This window comes from Limanda limanda, chromosome 12 (genome assembly GCF_963576545.1).
Source record: "Limanda limanda chromosome 12, fLimLim1.1, whole genome shotgun sequence".
In the NCBI taxonomy this organism is placed as follows: Eukaryota; Metazoa; Chordata; class Actinopteri; order Pleuronectiformes; family Pleuronectidae; genus Limanda; species Limanda limanda.
Window position 1 is genome coordinate 12,237,406 of NC_083647.1, and position 21,119 is coordinate 12,258,524.

Consider the following 21,119-nt stretch of genomic DNA (forward strand, 5'->3'; position numbering starts at 1 on the left):
CATGATCCAGGCGCTTTGGCTTCACTTTAGGGGAGACGGAATGTCATCCATCTTCATTAACAGTCTATGTAACAAACATTCCAAACTGTGTTTATTGTTCTTGATCATTTTAAAGTTTCCTTGCTGAATTATGAAGATAAACACCAGTTTTTAATAACTTCTAGGTTGTTGTTTTTTTAACCTACAGATCAGTTCTCTGCCAGTGAGAGGAAAACAAGATGAATGCTAAATCAAAATGATAAGATAAAAAGAAATATAGAAATTATGAGCTAGCAAGTCATTAATATGAAATAGTACATTCAAACTATGAGACAATGAGTCATGTTATGAGGTTAAAGTACATTGGAATTATGAGATAATGACTAATTTCATGAGATAGTAAGTCATTCTTCTTAATGGAATAACATCTATTGTTAAAATATGGACTTACAGGATGTTTACTTTGCAAAGTTAGGGTAAGTATGAATACATATATGGCCCCACCATACACTTGGGGCCTGATCCTGGCAATTTAATCTGCAACTATCAGTCACTTACTGAACAAAGTAGAGCAAGGACGGGTTCCTGATGAGGAATCAAACCTTCATCATTCTCCCTGATATAAGTCAGTGAAGCATCATTTTGAAGCTGCTGCTTTAAGGTAACAAAAAGTAACATAGCTCTGCATTAAGTGCTTCTCGTGTTTCCACTCTGATCAAAGCAGCTCTTGGTTCTAAGCATAAACCCGAACACGACTTTTGGACACGAGTCTGGAGTGACAGCAGCGCGGCCGCCCACTCGCACTCTGAATCTTAATTGTGTAACGTCCATTGACGACTCGGCACAATGCTGAGAGCGCGGAGGAGGAGGCGCACGGAGCCGAGCACTGCGATCAGATGCTCCCATCGAGGAGGACACAGATGGACAGCCTCGTTCAGCCGCTCGTCGCCCAGTACCTCGCCATGGGCTGTCAGTCGAAAGAGAACCACCAAAACGAAAGTGCGAGTCCGGACGAGAAGGGGAAGGACGATGCGTAAGTTGGAATCTTTGTTTTTACCGAGGCTCTACAGGTGTGGTTTTGGCGACAATGAGCGCAGCCTACATGTTCTACAGTGATCTGATCATTCCAGCATGACAGAGTGGGTTTTGATGACTGTATCTAACTGTAGTGTTAACAAGCAGACTCTTCTCCTGGGGTCATACCTTATATATACAGTCTATGGGCCATCCAAGTATTTTACGCACAAAAGCGACACAGGTCCAAAGCCTCCCCAATCTCACTTGTTGCAACTTTCTGACGTGCTGCATTCAAGTGCTTCATGCAAATTCATTCTTGTTTACTGCTCACTTTCAACTGGAAGTCCGCGATTAACTGGTATCCCCCCCCCCCCACACACACACATTTAAAGGAAGGAAATGAGAACAATGAATGGCAACATTCCGTGTGGGTGGTGGAGGAGGTGGTTTTTAATTCACACAATAGCTCTAAACTGTTTGTCTTTTTTGCTACACTTCACATGTGTAATAATCTGTGGTCTCATTATAGCGTGGTTTGAAAGACACACACTATACATGCTCATATAGGCAACCAGAGACACACTTTTTTGCCTACATCAAACCCTCCTCTCTCTCCTCAGTCCTTATTGCGTTTGCTCTTTCTCAAGTAGTGCGACTCCAAGATGCAGCTCCAGGGCTAGAGCTTCTCCACCTGGACTTCCTCACAGGTTCCACAGACCCAGCCCGGCCCAGACGGCCCCGTCCAAATCCATGATGTCCCTGGGTCCCCTCACCAAGGGGGCGAGCTGGGAGGGCATCATCCAGGCCTGCCTGCAGTCCTTTGGTAAGTCCACGCTGAGCTGGCTCTTTAGTTTACACAAATTACACAGAAAGTGTAGGTGTGTTTGTACTGTTGCTGTATATTGTTATCATGCAACTCTATGGATGTCTTTTTGAAGAAGAAGAAGAAGAAAAGAAATACACACTGGTCTGTAGTGGTCTGTACCAGGCAGCAAGCCTTGATAATGATAAGCTCACTTAATGTGTGATAACATGAGTTTCTATGAAGCTTCTGTTTTTCTTACTTATTTTTCTGGCATTTTGGCACAAAACTCCGACAGGTTCGGGCAGGACCCCTCAACAAGAGGAGGGTGGTGTTTTGCATTTGAATGGAATCTCCCTAACACAGCAAAGTTTGGTAATGCTTAGTTTGGTTTTATTTTGTCTTTTGAAGAAGAAATATCTCCCAGTGAAGCTGGTCTGGTATGGTGAAAATGTCCTCCTTGGTAATACGTTTCTGCAACTATTAGACGGCCATGGTATTTGACAATAATTGTATTATTAGTAATTTTTAACTGGATGCAGGATTAATAGAGGGATTTTTGCAAGGGGGAAAATCACAGCAGTGATTGAGTAGGCTGGAGTTTGGATCAATCAAGCGATGATCATTGGCCTCGTCAAGTTGTGTGGAGGGCTCTCAGAGTTATGGTGATTGCGTCTCTGCAGAGACAGGCATTCAAATTGTCGTTGCCTGGTTACACAAATGGAGCGGGAGCATTGGAGAGGTGTTACAATGGGCTGCACATAAAATGACATCCCATAACTACATTTATCTGTAGAGAGGCAGACATTTAAAGTACTAACAGCCTGTCGCTCATTTCTGATTCACAACGGAAACAGGAGTGAATCAGAGTTAAGGAACGCCATCGTACAATATCAAAAGATGATTTCACTGTCACGATGCAAAAAAACTGGATTCATCCGAACATGCTCAAGATACGTTCAAGTGTGTCATGACTAAGTTTTGTCATGACTAGGGTTTTCCTTGAATGGCCTCTCCTGATAAAACTGTGCTCAGCCCTAATACTCCTGGCCCACATCACAGGCGAACCCCTGAGGTCAGGGGCTCCTGCCACCTTTTCAAATGTGAGCGTGCACGTAAGAGCTATTTGAAGGATTACCCGATGGCTGCTTCAAGCCCGGCTGAGCCGAAAGGTCAGCTCCATGAGCAGTGGTCCTCAGATGCTGGCCCAGCCTTTGAAATGCAGAGCGCTATGAGGTGTGGATCAATAGCTATTGACAACATCACCCTCTCTCTCTTAGGCCGCACTGCGCTGTGCTTCACGCTCTGATCAAACTCAACTTAACTCATGTAACCTCTGTACAAGTTTCATATTTATTTTATGTTTTTATTAATTGATGACATTTATAAGACAAAACAGTGGATCCAGGTACTTTTGGTCAGACGTACAGACTGACATGTTGCAAATGTTCATTGTAATTGTTTTTATACTTAATATAATTTTTCAACTAATATTGTCAATGTAGAAATAATTGTTGATGCCTTTTTGCTGATCAGTCAAAGTTTGATTTCTTATTAGTACCTGGAAAGGCAGAGACAAGATGTTTAAACTACTCATGACTTAGTTTACTATTCAAAACCATTACATTAACTATATTGGTTTTCCTCTGTTTCAGCTGTTTATTCTCTACCTTTAGCTTTGTATATTTTAAAAAGTTTTCCATTATTACATTGCATCTTATCGTATATGTATTTATCCATTATTACCTCCACAAAGGAGATTAGGTTTTCAAACTACTGGACAGATTATCATATAACTGGGTTGAAGGAGGTGATACTGTAAAGAATTTTGATGTGGTCTAGGATCAGGGGGCGGATCCAGGAAATGTTCTTACACGTTGAGAGATAGAGCATTATTCAACACTTTCATTGATTTCTCAGATAATAATTTATGGATCTTAATGAAAAAAAGAGATATGTCTAGGAGTCTGTTATTTGAGTGTGTAAAGTTGGGTGCAGACCCAAAGAAAAATCAGGATCATGTGAAAACTATTTATCCATAACTTTTGAATCAATTTATTTTGACCAATGACCTATAATATCTACAGATTTATTTAGTGGTTTAGACTTATTTATATATTTATAATCATGCAAATAATTTGTTTGCAAATTATATTTTCTATTTTATTGCAACAGTTGAACTACTCTACAGTTTTTTTTTGTGGAGAACTCAGAAAAATAGCCCTGGTTGGGAATCACTGCTCTAAAGCATGCACGCATACAAACAGTGTTATCCATGAAGCTACACTGGGTCCTGATTTATCATGGAGAGTTTTGCACAGCGCGCAGGGAGATAATCATCATCCTGCATCTGACTCTAAATCCCCTGAAACAAAGGGACCATCCAGACGGATAGCCTCTGTCAAAACAAGGAAATATCCACGAGCCACACCAAAACCTGCATGTGGCTGATGAGCGTCTGAGATAACCTCAGAAGTAGGCCAGGCGGCGCATGCCCTCGGCAGTGTTTGTTTCCATACAGTATCACACAGTTCCAGTGTAGCGGGCGGCTCTAGCTTTCCTAATTTTCCAGTCACCAAACAGACGGTCCAGAGGGGATTTCCTCCTGCAATTAACCCTGGGAGGGTTAGTGGTTGGAAAGTTGTGAAAAAAAAGATGGAGCAATTGTTTATGTGACAGGGAGTCATGACTTCCTGTTGTGCGTTCGCCACAGTTCTGACTACTGAAGTAAATCAGGCAGGTGGGTTTTTCTTTATTCACACGTTTAAACTACATCTAAACTCTGCTACTTTACAAGCCATGTATTATTGAACACTAGTGAACGTTTCACTTCTCTTTTAGTCTCCTATTGTCTCAACTGGTGAGTCTACTGGGTTTAACTGGAAGCTGCTGTGTCTTGCAAACAGAAACACACCCCATGCAGGATATGCGGGCTGGATTAGTCAGCTGCGGCTGGAGTTGTGAGTTGCTCACAGATAACAAAGATTAGAAAACATGTTGCCATGGCGTCTGAGGTATTTCCAAGGTGATGTGGTTTAAAAGTGGGTCCTCAGACGCCTGATGTCCTTGATGGTGTCAAGATACTGTGAAAGCTCAAAGTGATTCTCAGCTTGAGGATTTTGGAAATGTTCTTTCAGCATACAGGCAGCGTGAGAAAGATTCAAAAAGCTTTCAATGTATTGTCATGGTATTCTGTATAAATAACATTTTTTAAGCTACAGTTAAATGCTCTTCTTTATATATCAGCCAAGAATTCACTGCATGTGTGTTGTTCTGGAAAATTGCGATCTTGTGGAATATTTTGATGCCTCTTTGCCAGAGAGCAGTGACTGGGGGCGTTTTCAGTTTGTTAGTCTGTACTTCTCATTCTCAAAACCAGAATATCTATGGAACCTCTCAAGGGATTTTCTGAGACAAACTTTCACTTGGAATCACAGAATTTGGTGGTCAACGATCAACGTCATTGTGACCTCTCAAAAGATATATTTGGCTGCGTGACAGTGATATCTAAGGAAAGTAGTGTTATGTATTGGTCAGATTTTGGTCGTCAAATGTCAACATCACAGTGACCTCACATTCCTGTGATCGCGACATTTGACGGAATTTATTCGATTTTCGTGGTTAAAGGTTATACGTCAATACGATGTGACTTCTCAAGAGACATTTTTGGCCTCATGTGTGTGCCCAGGGAACACCTGGAACAGAAATTCACTTGGACTCAAACATGTGTTGATCATATATTGGTGGTTGAAGGTCAAAGGGCAAGGTCACTCTAACATCACAAAACAAGTGCTTGCCCAGAACTAACTATTCCTTCAATTATGACACGTTTTTCAGACAAATGTCTTAACTGGATGAAGTGATGTAGCAATGATATTTAATATTGAAAAGGTCCAAGGGGAACTTTTCAGTGACATCATAATGTACAACAACACTTCATTACTCGTCTCAGCAACAGAGGGGGAGCGATTGTGACCTTATATCTTGTTATTTGATTGGTTGGCAGAGGCATGATGCAACTATTATGTGGTAACTTTAGTTTACTCATCTCATGTTTCAATTCAAAATGTGGTTGAAAATAAAACCTTCCTATATCTCTCTCTGTGGGTCTCAAGAGGTCAGTTGTTGCGTAGAGTCAGATGAGACAGAAAAGGAAATAAGCTCTGGTCACAAAGAGAGTAACCAAACCGTGATGTTTGAGAGGAGAAAGGAGAGGAAAAGATGAGGGAAACAAGAGAAGAGGTTCACATGATCAGATGATAATCTTCAGAAACAGGCAATCAGTCATCTGTCCGTGATTCACCAGGTTAATCTAAGTCTGTGTAGATAAATCTGTAGCCTTACAGTTAAATTCAATTGTCGTCATCGCAATAAAATATTGGATAAAATCGAATTTGTAATCACATATCAATATTTGTAATCTAATCTTATCTAAGAGTTGCTGAAACACTTTATTCAGGGATATAAATTTGCTGTCCATCATATCAATATAGCCTGAAATATTTAATAATAAAAATAATAATTAAGAGATTTTTCTTGTAAACATGACAAACATGACTTAATATTCAGTTACTCTTTCCAGTCACATTTGTGTAATGATATTATTTTCAACACTATAATTCAAATAAGTTAAATATTTAAATGATTACAGACAAACCAGAGTATATTAAGTGTATATTAATCTGTTGTAAACACTCAGCATGTATGTCCACTAAACACATCACAAACATCCATTCAGCCTCACAGATTGCAGGGAGGCTAAATGGCCGAAGCACAAGTATGAAAACACAAATGTGACGTGTCATACGCAAGATGTGATTCTCGGTTGATGTATTCAGGGGAAACCACATGTCACTGACACAAGTTTTATTTCGAGGAGATGACATGCTGTGTCCTGTAATGCTGCTCCACTCTGCTGCAAAGACTCGAGTGTGTGCATTTCTGTCTTGCAGATTCAAACGGTTGCGTGTGCGGGAGCGGCCACTTGCTGAACATCACCCTGACCATGCACCGTCTCCTCATCTCCTCCAGTGATCTGCTGGACAAACTCATTACTCTATATCCTTCAACAGCCCATGGTGACGCTCTGAGCGCTACAGATGATTCCAACGGTGCACTGGCCAATTTGGAGCACCAAGAGTAACAAGGGGTCAGATCACTGGCTCCCTGTGTGCCGCTTTTGTTTCGTTGTCAACAGCAACGGGCGATCAAGCTTGTACTTGGCTTGCAACGCAGCCAGGAGCTGTCAGCGCAAACTCTGATAGGAAAGTGGCAGTTTGTGTTTACTACTGGTGTCACGTATACCCTTCACGTTTGTTATTGAACCATTTTTAGCTGCACTGTGTAAATTTCGTCGACTCTGTGCACTGTTTCTCACGCTTTTCATAATAGCCAGGGAATCAGAGTTCTGTTCGATTCTGTCCCTTTCATATATTCCACGTCACAAAAGGAAAAAAAAGAGCATGTTTTTGTTGTAATGTCTGGTTACTTGAGTTGAGGGCCCATATACTTCTATTCAGGAAAAAGCAGTGGCGTCATGAAGCCTCTCAGAGGAGCTCACAGGCCCGGAGAGCAGCCTCGGGGCTTCAGGTGTTAATTACCTCTGCCTTGTTCACATACAAATGCTCTTCAGCTATATATATATGAACACAGACCCTCCGTTGGTTAAAGAGGACCCTCGCTCACATGAACCCACGTCACTGCGCGACAGCGAATGGCCCCCTCTGCTATTTTTAACCCTCTCATTCTGAGCCCAGGACCCAAAAGGATACATCATATAAATGCAGTGTGTGGGTAAGGACCAGGGAAGAGACACAGGGGCCATTAACAGCCTTCATCGCCGTCTGGCCTTGGGATTGCGTGGGCAGATCTTCTGCTCCCATGACGCAATTAGCCTTTTTATGTGCATCACTTCAAGCTGATTTCTGCCATTCAAGAGCTGTGCTGTTAGTCTCTTCATAAAAGCTGCTGCGCGTAATAAGAAAATGCTTTTGTGTGTACTGTATATAAATTCACAAAAATATCTTTTGAGTCCTGCGACTAAACAATGCATATTAATCAACTGTTAGTTCTTTGGATAATGAAACACTGATTGTGTATTTTCTCTTACATTCTGTTCTTCACCTTCCTCTGCATGCCAGCATGATTCATTCAGTGATGCTTATCGGGTTTCTGCCTCATGCAGTTGCCTCCTCCCACATTTCCAAATGTCACTTGTTTGCCTTTTAGTTGAGTTTCTATAGTTTTTACTCAGTTGTTGTTATTTTGTGGGAGGGAACCATATGCTCATTTTTACATTGCTGTTATGTATAACGTCTGAGATCAGCCCATTCACTGGCGAGATATTTTCACCTAAATCAACAGTGTGGCTGAAACTTAACCACTTTCAGAAAATGACACAACAAAGAACAACAACTCAGAATGATCTGTTTGTATTATTCCTTAACCAAAGTCCTTACATTCAAAACAGCGATGGACAATGAGCAGGCAACAGAGTGTCAGAGGATATGCTACCTCATCAGGTCAGTCTAACACACTGACACATTGTCAGAGTCTGTCCCTCTCTGTGTGTTTTCATCAGTCACATATCATCTCTGATCTCCAGACACTGGATCCAGGAGTTCTGGATGATGTTCCGCTTGCACCACAGCTTGTCCGACAGCATGGACCAGTTCCGGGGGCTGATCAGGGAGCAGGGACAGGAGCATCTCTGCTCTCTCCTAGAAACCAAATGGATGTAAGTGTTTATGTCTGACCAGCTGGCGACTGAGACACGACGTCTACACGACTCTCAGTTGTTTGTTCAGTCGTGGAAAGTCCTGAAGTCTGTCACGATCAGGAAAACAGACAAACTTTTAGGAATGGGCAAACAGCAAATATTTTTGTTTAATATTTTGCCTAAATGGTTTAAAATTAACTTAGCTTTATTTCAAACATTTTTGGCAGTATCATTATATGAAATATAAAATGTAATGTGCATAATGTACTGCTTCATTTACATATTGCATTCTGATATATTTTTTTATTGAAAAATTGTTTATTACTGACTTTGTCATAATGCTGGGTGACAAACGATCAATAATCAACACAATATAATCTTTATCAATAGCAATATAACTAAATTCCAATATATATCGATACATCATTTGTATTTCTCTGTCCATAAGGAAGCGTGTAAAGCCACAACCTTCACTCAGGAGCAAAAATCTGTCTTTAAAAGTAAAAATAAAATAATCCTGGTACATTCATAATTACTAATATCAACTGAAAAGGAACAAGTTTATCTTAATATAATTTCTGCCAAATTTCCCCAGCCCTAGAACTCATAAGCATTGCAGCCTCTGCCGATGCTAGATGTGGTTATGTTATTCTTCCGTGGTGTGTTGTAGAAATGAGCGGGATTGGTCGTGGAAGGCTAGCCAGAAGATGAAAGCCAACAGCAGTAAAAAGAGGAAGGTTTCTCTTCTTTTCGATCACCTGGAGCCGATCGAGTTGGCCGAGCACCTCACCTTCTTGGAGTTTAAATCTTTTTGCAGGATTTCAGTGAGTACACACGACCATGCCAATTCAAACATGAAAAAAACACTTAGCATTTCCTCCTCAGGGGAAATGCCTTGCAGTTTCCGTGCAGCAGTTAACGCTCCTGTCTCTGATCTCTCCCTCAGTTTGTAGACTATCAGAATTACATTCGCAGCTGCTGCATGAAGGACATCCCTGTGATGGAGCGTTCCATTGCACTGTGTAATGGTATCTCCCAGTGGGTTCAGCTGATGGTGCTGAGCCGACCGACCGCTCAGCTGAGAGCTGAGGTTTTCACCAAGTTTATCCACGTTGCAAAGGTAGTGGTTGAATCAGCCCTTCACTATTTCTGCTCTCACAATTTCTGTTCCTCACTTAGCGGGAAAAAAAGGGAACCAAATTTGACACGTTTCTCTCTTTGCTTGCGTCTACGTGTTATTGTACATTATTTAACTAATGACTGCATATCACACTGTAGACACTTTACACTATAGATGCTAAATAACCGGTAGTTGCATAATGCGTATTCACAGAGATGTGGTAATTAATCTCAAGAGCTCTGCTGCAGCCTTTTAGCATATCCAAAGATTTTACCAATAGAAAAGTATTAACTGAATGCAAGCTAATGGAGCCGTCAAGCAGAGTGCACTCGCACATTGAGTTAGTGGAAGTGGAAAAGAGAGACTCGTGACAGTAGCGGCCGATCAGACCTTGTCTGCTAAAACCACTTCAGTATGAAGCTGCATGCGACCTACTGAGAAGGTGATGTGCTGGCGTAAAGGAGCCGTTAGGCAGGCTTTTACTCTGGAGGGGCCTCTTGCACTGTAACACTAATGCACCAGACTGCTGCTGCTGCTGCTGCTGCTGCTGCTTACTGCTGTCAACCTCAAATCCCACGAGTGTGGGAACGAATTTCACACCATAATGCTCCAGCGACAGCACGAATTAGAGAACTGAACGAGAGGGAAAGGCACTTTCAAAAAGAGAGTGAGATATCAGAGCATAAGAAAAGCCAACAATGTAAGTGGCTTATGTAATGGTAGTTTTGTGAATCATATAACCAGGGATACCTGGAACAAGTTTAATTGTGCGTGTTTATATGTGTGTGCGTGGATGGACTGATGCGTCTGTTTTTATGTGCGTGTCCTCTAGAGTCTCCATCTTATGCACAACTACAACACATTAATGGCAGTGGTGGGGGGCCTTTGTCACAGCTCCATCTCCAGACTGAAAGACACAACCTCACACGTACCTAGTGAGGTCACAAAGGTAAACAACAACAACAAAACACCTACGACGAGGACTTAAAAGCCGAGGAGTCTCATTTTATTCTTTTGAAATAAATTCTGTTTAATCCCTAGATGCTGAACGAGATGACTGACCTGCTGTCCTCATGCAGAAACTATGACAACTATAGACAAGCTTACAGCAGGTGTACAGGTTTTAAAATCCCAATCTTGGGCGTCCACCTCAAAGACCTTATATCCGTCAATGAGGCCATGTCGGACTACGTAGAGGACAACAAGGTCAACGTCCAGAAGCTCCAGGCCATCTACAGCCACATCAACGAGCTGATCCAGCTCCAGCAGATCCCCCCCAGGCTGGACGCTAACAAGGACCTTGTCCATCTGTTGACGGTTGTTCACCTTTCTGTTTGTTTTTTAAAAACTATTATGAAGCTTTGTGTGAATCACTGCATTGCATTGAACGCAGGCACAGATGCAAATGAGGGTGTTACAGCATGTGGATTGTCTGTCCTAGTGTGGGTGGGATGAGAGACTAGTATCTATGAGTGTGTGGGTGACGAACTGAGTGTGACAGAGTGAGTTGAGATTGCTGTATTGTTGTGTTATCTGTGCGCTGTGTGTGCTTTTAATCGTACTTGAACGACAGAATGCCCATGAACAGACAATAGTAGCCTGTGACCCAATTGGCCTTCATCAAAAACATGTTTCAAGGAGAAATGTGGAGACACAAAGAGCTCTTTCTGTTTTCTGTTTACAAGCCATGTGCTGACATGTGCTCGCTCTTTCCCCACAGCTGTCCTTGGACCTTTATTACACAGAGGATGAGATCTACGAATTGTCTTACACCAGGGAACCCAAGAACTGTAAAGCACCGGTGAGTGATGAATAACATGATGTTTATTTTCTTTGTTATCTATCAGTCTTTAACGTGTCCGTACAGTAAAAATGAAGATACAGAAATTGATGAATATTAGCTTAGCTCATTTGCCAGATACCCGCCTAACTAGTTATAGGGCAAACGGTTAAAAGCAAAAGATTAAAAAGTCTTGAAGGATTTGATATTTTGGGGATGGCACTTGTTCACATTCTTGAGTAGTTGAGATTATCGATTGCACCCTTGACACTAAATAGCCACAACAATACACTGTGAATAAGATGGACGATGAATCCCCACTTTCTCCCACTATCCAGAATGAATCGTGAGTGCCAGCCGTCAACCATGAATACAAGTACCAAAAATGACAGAAATCATCTGTCTGAAAAATTTGACTGATATGTACTTTGATTTTATAGTTGGTCCATGTCCCATCCACAAGCATTGAGGAGGCAGGGTTTATGACCTATACTGCAAACAGCCAACAGGTGGCAATCAAGACACTTTGGTTTCACTTTTGGGGAGCTGTCACTTTGTCCATCTTATTGACAATCTATGGCTACACCTAGCCACAAGTTAGCTTGGCTTTTAAAATACACATTTTATTTGTCCCTTAGTTAACTGAGTTGCTTCTGCTACTTAAGAGCACTCTCTACATAGCTTTAGTCTCAAAGAATTGTCCAGATAATATTATATATATTTATATTATATGTCATATTGATTTTTAACGACTTATACATTAGCCATCCACCCCCTCAAGACCTCCTGTGGTTGTGGAGTGGGCATCAGGAGTGGCTCCCAAACCGGACCGCCGAACCATCAGCAGACATGTGCAGAGAATGGTGGACGTGAGTGCTTCCGTTTTAAATTGTAGCCTCCGCATAGCTGCTGACTAAAACTGTTATATAACAATAATATTTGTTTAAACTATTCTTCTGCATGCCGTCACGATGACAGCAAGCTCTTGTGGCCATTGGTCACAATCAGGCCAGCACCTAAGGTTTTTTTTCCTCTTGTCTTTCGCAGTCTGTGTTTAAGAACTACGATCACGACGAGAATGGTTTCATTTCTCAAGAGGAATTTGAGAAAATTGCTGCTAGCTTTCCATTTTCCTTCTGTGTCATGGACAAAGAGAAGTGAGTGTTTGGCAGGTCACACGCACACGCACACGCACACGCACAGCTCATTTGTGACTTCAGAGGAAAGGAAGCCAAAGTGATATTTTTTCTGATGAGCGGAGCAACAGGAAACAGATTATAGCTGCAGAACAAACCATACCACCAACCACTAACTTTTTTCTCACGCACGCCCTGTGTTGCATGTGATTCCTGAACATGACAACTATCACAGATAATGTTACCATGATTTCATATCACACAGTGACAAAGTGGCATTCTATGTTTAGCACATGGGTCAGATGAGTGGGTGCAGTCATAAATAAATCCCTCTCTTACATTATACTGTGTTTGTGTGTTGGGGTTGTCCAGGGAAGGCCTCATCAGCAGAGAGGAGATCACAGCCTATTTCATGCGGGCAAGTGTCCTCTGCTCCAAACTGGGACTTGGGTTTGTCCACAAATTCCAGGAGACCACTTACATGAAGCCCACCTTCTGCGACAACTGCTCAGGATTTGTAAGTCAGCACACAAATTCAAGAATTAAGCTGTTTGAGACACAAACACTGTTGTACTACATCACTGCCACTGCAAATACCATTATCATATTTAATCTTGCTTATATTCCATAATTATTGAGTGTTTTTTTTTTTTTTCCATTTTCTTCTTCGCAGTTGTGGGGTGTCATCAAGCAAGGCTACAGATGCAAAGGTAGTTGTTGCACTCTACCCGCTGTGTAACTACAGAGCTTAATTTCTTCCCCAATTGTCAGTAACAGGCTTGATTTTCAAGCCGAGGAGTTGTAGACGGTGTAGTGCAGGTAAAGGAAAACTATCTTAGGAAGGTGCACTGTGGTTTTCTTTGTTGCATATATGGAGCTGAACCCTGCAGCACTTCAAATACAGAATGTTTGCAGTCAGAACCACAATTTTCACTCCTCCCCCAACCTTCAAAACAGACGAGAACTATTTGCAGTGAGCATGCAAAGGTCTGAGCGTTGCATTTGCAGAACCGATAGTGTTCAAACAGAAGTCAGTTTGTCAAAGTTGGACTGTCGCTGATTCCTGTTCTAACATGTTGCACATTCTTCTGCTCTGCACAGACTGCGGAATGAACTGCCACAAGCTGTGCAAGGACCAGGTGGCGTTTGAGTGCAAGAAGAACGCCAAAGCGTCCAATGCCACAGACAGTCCTACACCCAGCTCAACGCCCGTCACCGCAGGCACCTATGAGGGTGGGTAGAGGGGATGGGGTTCTTTTGCAGCATAATATATATATAGAGTCCCATTTATAAACATGCTATTATTAATCACAGCCACAGCAAATACACATTATGAAGACAACAACTTGCATCTAACAGGGAAATAATCACTAAATCAGAATCAGAATCAGGTTTTATTGGCCAAGTAAGTTTACACAAACAAGGAATTTGACTTGGTGAAGTGGCTCTCAGTGTGCTTGCACAGAATACACATCACAAAACAAAACAATACAAACGGTCTAGGAAAAAGAAAGAAAAGAAGTTCAGGGATAAATATTAAACAGTATGAGTATTACGGTTATACAGTAGGGGCGAAGTTAGTAAATATAATTAAATATAATTACATAAAATATAATTCCGGGAGTAATTTTACAGTGGTTATTATAAAGATCCAGGATTATTGCACAGTGCAACAGTGGGTTGGCTGTTCAGAAGTGAGACGGCGAGGGGGAAGAAACTGTTTTTGAGTCTGGAGGTTTTGGTGAACAGAGATCTGTAGCGCCTACCAGAGGGGAGGAGATGGAACAGGTTGTGTCCAGGGTGTGAGGGGTCTGCAGTGATCTTTCCTGCCCGTTTCCTGACTCTGGATGTGTACACTTCTTGGATGGTGGGCAGGTTGGCACCGACGATCTTTCCTGCAGACCTGACTGTCCATCACAAATACCGTAATGAGATTATTCTAGAAATCCTGCAGCCACTGCCTGGCACACACTGCAGCAAAATGCCAAAAATCATAGTTTAAGCAGCTTCACATTAGCTCGCAGCATCTGAAAGTAAAGATCTCTGGAGTGCATGGTCTACAGTCTGGGTGATTTCCCTCCAGTCGTTTCATTTACAGTAATACTGAGACACCCACCGGCTGCAAGAAGGCTGCTGTATTCAGAGCAGAAGTACTTTCAGTTTTACTTAAAGGGGATTGGCACAACAAGAAACATCTTAAAAAAACACTGAGACTATATTAACAGAGCCCCCACTATAAATTATAGAGAGGGTTTGGTATCTATAGATCTATAAATTACATCTCTAACTTGATGTTTTGTTTTGTGGTTAATTTATGATAATATAACAGTTTACATTACATTTACATCACATTGCACTTTTCTTAACAATGTTACAAAGTGCATTAACAAGAAGAAGTAAAACCTGAAAATATAGACTAAAAGAAAATTGGTCACAAGAGATAAAAAACAATGAATCAAACAAATGCAAATCAAACATTGTTAAAAGACTTCAATAAGGGGAAGGTTCTGAGGTGAGATTTAAAGAAGAGGTAGTGTGTTTTGGTTTTGGGGAACAGAGACATTAAGTATGGGGGTTCTTTGTTACAAAACATAGCCTGGGAGTGACCAGCATGGCTCCAACTGCAGATCTACTGCAGATCTGTGATATTTGTCATTTAGCACAAAGTATTATTCTCCAATATGAAAATTGGAATGTTTTAATATTTCTGATAAGGAATAATAACTTCCTGTCGCACTCTTCAGGTTCAGATGACTGTCCCTTCCCCTATCCACCTGATGACAGCAAAGACTGGAGCCCGGACTCCCCAGTAACCTCCACTCTGAGGCCCCGGAAGGTCCACAGTGGCACCCAGACAGAGCCGATTTTCGCTGCATCCCCCTCAGCCAGTCGCTCTCAGCCTGCACTGTTAGTCCCAGCAGTGCCCCCCCTCACCTCGTGTCCCAGCCCGGTACCCCAGAGGAAACACTGTGCCAAGTGGGAAAACAGAGCTTCTGTCATGCAAAAGCCTAAAGAATCAGAGGAGGAGAGCAAACCTACATATGAATCTCTAGATTCAGTGAGTGTCAAAACCAAAGTTTCCATTTTTCTCTACACGGTTCTTGAAGGCACCTCAGCTATGTCAATACAAATCATCTGTGTCTTTCCCAGGACAACCAGAGGCTGCAGAAAGACAACGAGACACTACGGAGGAAGCTGAAGGAGACCGAGCGGGAGGTGGAGATCTTAAAGACGCTGCTGAAGAGACACGCTCTCCACCCTGTGGAGGAAGACTCCTCATCCTAGTCGTGTACATACAGTTTACTGAGCCTCCTCCAGGGAGACCGCTGCTGCCCCCTTATGGGGGCATGCATTAAATCTGGATTCAATATTTAACTTGGTGGTCATTAACAGTGCAAGTAATTTATCAGTGTAAAGAAACCTAGACAACCAGGCATCAGGTGGTAAACAGTGGGAAACAATGCAATCAAAAAATATATTTCAAGCAGTATGTCACCAATAATGAGGTTAAGGATTTTTTTAAGTGTGTATGCTTAGTGCTGTGAATACAGTTTATCAATTTAATACGAAAATAAAACACACACCAAAGTTATATTACAGTATGATGATGCTAAAAGGCTGAAGTGTTACATTTACAGAAGTGAGCAGAAGAGTCCCTTGTACAGTTTTATAGGAATTGCTGAGCCCATAGAGTAGTACCAGTGGGAATTGAGTTTTCTGTGAAAAGTATGTGAACATTGAATGAAGGAGTGTCGTATTGGAGTGAAAATATAGCTAAATGTGTTTGATAAATTCTTGATCAATTAATGGCCTTAGACATTTATGTTGATCATAAAATGGAAATCAGGGACCGCAGTGAACTGTATGAAGCGAAATATCTATCAAAAACAAGTTGTGCCATGTATGACAGATGTGTTATTATAATTATTATTATTATTAGGGATGTTCCAATACCATTTCCTCCCACCCGATTCCAAAACCAATACCTGGACTGCATATCGGCCGAGACAAGTACCAATTTGGGGCCGTCTTTGTTGAATTTATTACGTCATTCGAATGTTTGTTTCTAGAAATATCTGCTGCTCTTCTTCCTTTTCCCCCATTTGCGTTGGTGACCACCTCGTGCTCTTTCTTGGGATGGTTCTTTGGGACTTTCCAGTGAGAAATATTGCCAAATTGTTGCCATTTTAGCTAGCTGGCTAGCTGGCTGACGCTACACTACCAGAAATCACTCCTTTCACCTCAATATCAGTAAAGCATAACCACTGTTTTAATGTGGTGAAGAAGAAGTGATTTCCAGGAAAAGAAAGGGAAGTTTTATCTTCGTGGAACTAATTTACTTACTTAAAGTCATGGTATGGGATCTGTACATACATTTGCGTACTCACTGATGCCCGATCTGGCATTTTCGTCTGTATCGGAGTAGTTTATGATGCTATTAGAACATCTAGTAATAATAAACTAATAAGAGCCCATTGATGATAGCAGCAGAATGAAATATCAGCACAGTCAGAACGGCCTCAACAAAACTGAAGTTAGCGCTGCGTTCATATTTTTTGTCTCAAACACTACACAATGGTTCAAAGAGAGAGACAAATGAACATTTTGTACAGTGTGCTGGTACTTTTGGTGAATTGTGTATGCTTGTGTGTGTGTGTATGTGTGTGTGTGTTGGCATCATATTGATACTTTCTATTTTTATCGTGCAGCCATGTCTTTCAATTACTGAGTGGTCCACTGTAGCAGTGTTGTGCTCTGAATGGGAGTGGAGATAGATGTGTTTGTACTATGTATAATGTTCTGTATATATGCACAGTGTCGTCTTAGTTATAGGTTCACCCCCCTCAGTATTGTTATCTTATTGTTACAATAAACTGTGTGAATTCTATATAAAACAATTACCTGTGCTGCTCTGCTTGACCACTGGATGTCACTAGAGCCTCATAATGTTCCTCCAGCTTCTTGTTAATGATTGTTGACTTCCAGTTTTCAGATGCCCCAGGGCCTGCACTGTAGATGTTGCACTCTAATTAGCTGTGTGTGAGACTGTTGTCAAATTAGAGACCAAAGGGGCATCAGAGTCAGACACAACTTTAAATGAGTTTACTTTTTTTTTTTTATATATATTTCAATGAAATAGGGGAGACATATCTTTAGGTCTATAACGTGGATGGATGGATTTGTGGAGACGTGAACCTTTCAGGACAGGCTGTGTGTCACACCTTTGACTGGAGACTGTGCCAATCTGCCCTGTCCCCCAGGCTGTGCTGCTCGTAATGAGTCCAGCTCTGCAGTTAATGTCGGTCTATAATGAGAAGGCGACTGTCTGCAGCTGGAGAAGCACACAACCAAACCGTGCACTTACTCCTTCAGATTCTTACATTTCTTCAAGACGCTCTGCACTGCTATTCTTGGCGCTGTCGGACATTTCGATAGATTCATTTGACTCCGATATTGTGCGTCTTCATTTCTTGCAGCTGTAATGACTTGTTGCCTCTACACTGGCTGGTCAGTGAGCAGAGACCCAGTGGAGGAAAAATAGGGATCGTCTCTGATGCGTAACAGCAGCTCCCCAGCCTTGCCTTGGTGACAGCTAATTTACTTCTATTTGAATGTGACACTGCAGCTGCAGGAGCATAGCAGGCTCCATGCTCACTCTAATGCTGAATAATTTCCAATATCATGGCCGGCTGAGGGAAATTGACAGAGAGAACACACGTTAAACTCGAGGGGATGATGCCCTAGCAAAGGCTGCTTCTTCCCATCCCTCCGTCACAGCTGTAGCACAAGCTTGAGAGGAGAAATGTATTTACCCTGACATATTAGAGCAGTCATCCTAAAGATAAATATAATCAGTCTAAAATCCATTTACAAACCCAACGGAGAATGTAAACATAATTAATTGCAGTGGTTTGAGCCTGAGGGAGATTTCGAGACGTACGTTGGTTAACTCATCTGCTGCATAACTTAGCAATCCACACACTGAGAGCAAAATATGAAAGCTCAGAAGTCAGTCTAATTACAGTGGGCAGACAGATGATTTATCACCCCGACATCAGGGCACTTGAGGGAATCGGGCAATTGTGAGATCCCCATATTTAACTGAATGTGCTCAGTCTAATGAACACACTCCAAATCTAATTAGGAAAGATGCGGAACATCCCATTATGTTCCCCTGATACGCAGAAGAACACAAGAAGAACACAAAATGTTACACAGTGCAAACATGGAGAGGAGGAGAGCCGGTGGCGGCAGGAAACAGAGACGCCACACTAATTCCCTTGATTATTAAACCAAGTTCATTAAGTTCTAATGGTGGCCACAGGACCACAGTGGAGGAGCAGAGGAAGAGAAACTGTTAGTGGGAGGGAAAAAGAGGAAAAGAGACATTTTGAGAGAATCTTCTGGAGGTGGTTTGATAATTGTGTGAAGCCGCGGTGAGTTTTTTAATTAACCTTGATGATAACAGATGAGTGTAACAGGAGAAGGGCTGTGCAGGAGAAACATCACCGCTCTGCTGTGTCTCACTTTGAGACCCCTTTAATAATCATGTAGCTTTAGAATGTTTTCACATCACAGCTCCTCTGCATCGTCCACATCCACACAAAAGAAATAGATGGTAGAATTCACTCTGACCGTTTCAATCGTGACCTCCGGTGGATGTCGTGAGAACGGGCTCCAGACTTTCTCCGATGGTTTGCCTTTCACATATGAACAACACAGCAGGAGATTCTCTTGTGGAGATGTTTATTTTTGTGTTACCGAAAATACTATAAACATTTATCCGTAGTAATGTTCTGGTTAAATGTTTAATAGAACCTGGACAATGAGGAGTGAATAAACCATTTTCCTATGTTCCGGTCAATGTAGGGTTTGTGACGTCTGATGAAACCTGATCTATCTGACAGACTATACAATGGCGAAAAGAGCTTGAACCAGGTCGGGGACTGGCCATTGTTCTTTGGAAGTATTCGACACCAAGAGAGTATATAGCAATAAGCTCTCTTTTGGGTGTATCACTGTCCATGTTGTGGGCCCTGGTTCGTGAAGTGACATTGGTCTGTCCCAACAATAATTACACGGATTCAATACAAGTTTATGGTTTCACACACTCACATCATTATCACAGGTTTTCTCATTATCTTTGCACTCACATTAGTAAATAAAAAAACAATCAATCATTTTTGTGTTTTGTACACCGCTACATTTCGACACGACTGATCCCATAACCCAACAGGGTGTACCAACCACATCATGTGATCTGTCCACACTAAGGGCCCGGTTACACAAACACAAATGTTGAGCGATCAAAGTTCACCAAACTCAATGCGCTAAAGGAAGCAAATGTTTTATTCATATGCTAGCTTGCACAGGTTGGATGTGAACCAGGAGGTGAAGGTTTACCAAGGAAACCTATGCGTAGTGTGACTGGGCCATAATGCAAATATGTATCATGTCCAAACAACATGTCAATTCACTACAACTCAGATTTCTTTCAAATTACTTTGCTGGTACCCAGTTGCTTTGAAATAGCAACTATGGCAGATGTAAACCAATATCTCTACATTCGCTCAGCACTGCTAGCTCTATTTACAAGTTTGGAACTGAATTTATTATCTGCCTCGCCCTGTATTACCTGTACAGAAGTCTCCTGAGCATCTGACAATTCATCATTTTGTGTCTTTGATTTACCTTGTCTGCTGCATCAGTCCTTCTTCCTGGTTTGGCCAAAATATGTGACTTAGGGCGGAGTCTATTTAAATACAGTGGCCCAGCAAATAGACCAGACCAAGTTCTGGATCAAGATAGGGGGGAAAGAGCATTTCTTTGTGTGAGGTTTGGATTGTTGTCTATGTTGTTCCCGACCTATTGTTTCAAATAGTCTGATCAGCCAGTATATATTTCTCCCTCTCTTCTCCCATTTCTCGGGTCAGATTTTTGATTTGATGTTTTGTGTGCAGTATTTTTTTTTTAAGTAGGGTTCTTCTTTTTACCTAGTGTGCTTGTCCTCCATTCCTTCAGATGTTTGAAGTTGCTTGCTTGGATCCAATAAATCCCATCTTTAAAAAAATAATCCTTTGTCCCTCAATCACTTGGAATCTGTCAGGACAGAGAGAAAAGAGGTCAAGTAACAGCAAAGAATTCTGAATTCCTCAGAATAAAGATGTGCACCCTAGAAAGTGGATACCTGACCGTAGCCCATCTGGACCTGGCGAGTTGGGCTGGGCTCAGACCGAATTTTTTGAAATTATATTCTCTGTGTTATCGACTTTTTTACTCTGCACGTGCCTTGTAATTGGGGAAAACATATGGCTCGGATTGGGTTTGGGCCAAACATGAAACAACAACAACAACAACAACAACAACAAGCATGTTCTATATTTCAGCTGCAGATAAGTAAACATAACGACACTCACAGGAAGATGAGTTTTAAACACAGTTTCAATTTAGGTTGCTTTGTGCACGCTGTGTATCATGATAATTTAATAGCATATAATGATTCACATCATGAAAGAGGAAACAGGACACAGCTTGCAGTTACATGCTGTTTTGGTAATGTGAGATTT

General features: G+C 41.7%; 1 protein-coding gene across 2 annotated transcripts; it reads left to right on the forward strand.

Annotated features, from left to right (window-relative positions):
- Positions 1-837: 837 nt before the first annotated feature.
- LOC133015376 (RAS guanyl-releasing protein 1-like) lies at positions 838-17,426 on the forward strand. 2 transcript variants are annotated; one of them, XM_061082560.1, is made up of 17 exons: positions 838-1,012; positions 1,644-1,819; positions 6,751-6,856; positions 8,257-8,319; positions 8,403-8,534; positions 9,187-9,340; positions 9,463-9,636; positions 10,469-10,585; positions 10,678-10,953; positions 11,357-11,437; positions 12,181-12,285; positions 12,464-12,573; positions 12,925-13,069; positions 13,226-13,262; positions 13,654-13,785; positions 15,297-15,610; positions 15,703-17,426. In XM_061082560.1, the coding sequence occupies exons 1-17, from the start codon at positions 876-878 to the stop codon at positions 15,835-15,837; spliced, it is 2,394 nt and encodes a 797-aa protein (XP_060938543.1). In that variant the 5' UTR covers positions 838-875; the 3' UTR covers positions 15,838-17,426. The 2 variants fall into 2 exon arrangements, with proteins under 2 accessions (XP_060938543.1, XP_060938542.1); XM_061082559.1 differs by having other exon boundaries at positions 842-1,012; positions 1,647-1,819.
- The last annotated feature ends 3,693 nt before the right edge of the window (positions 17,427-21,119 follow it).

Bases quoted from the DNA above. Each gene is read 5' to 3' on its own strand.
- LOC133015376 (XM_061082560.1), top strand. From the start codon at position 876: ATGCTCCCATCGAGGAGGACACAGATGGACAGCCTCGTTCAGCCGCTC. The intron at 10,586-10,677 runs GTAAACAACAAC...TTTAATCCCTAG, and splicing joins TACCTAGTGAGGTCACAAAG to ATGCTGAACGAGATGACTGA. The intron at 13,070-13,225 runs GTAAGTCAGCAC...TCTTCTTCGCAG, and splicing joins GCGACAACTGCTCAGGATTT to TTGTGGGGTGTCATCAAGCA.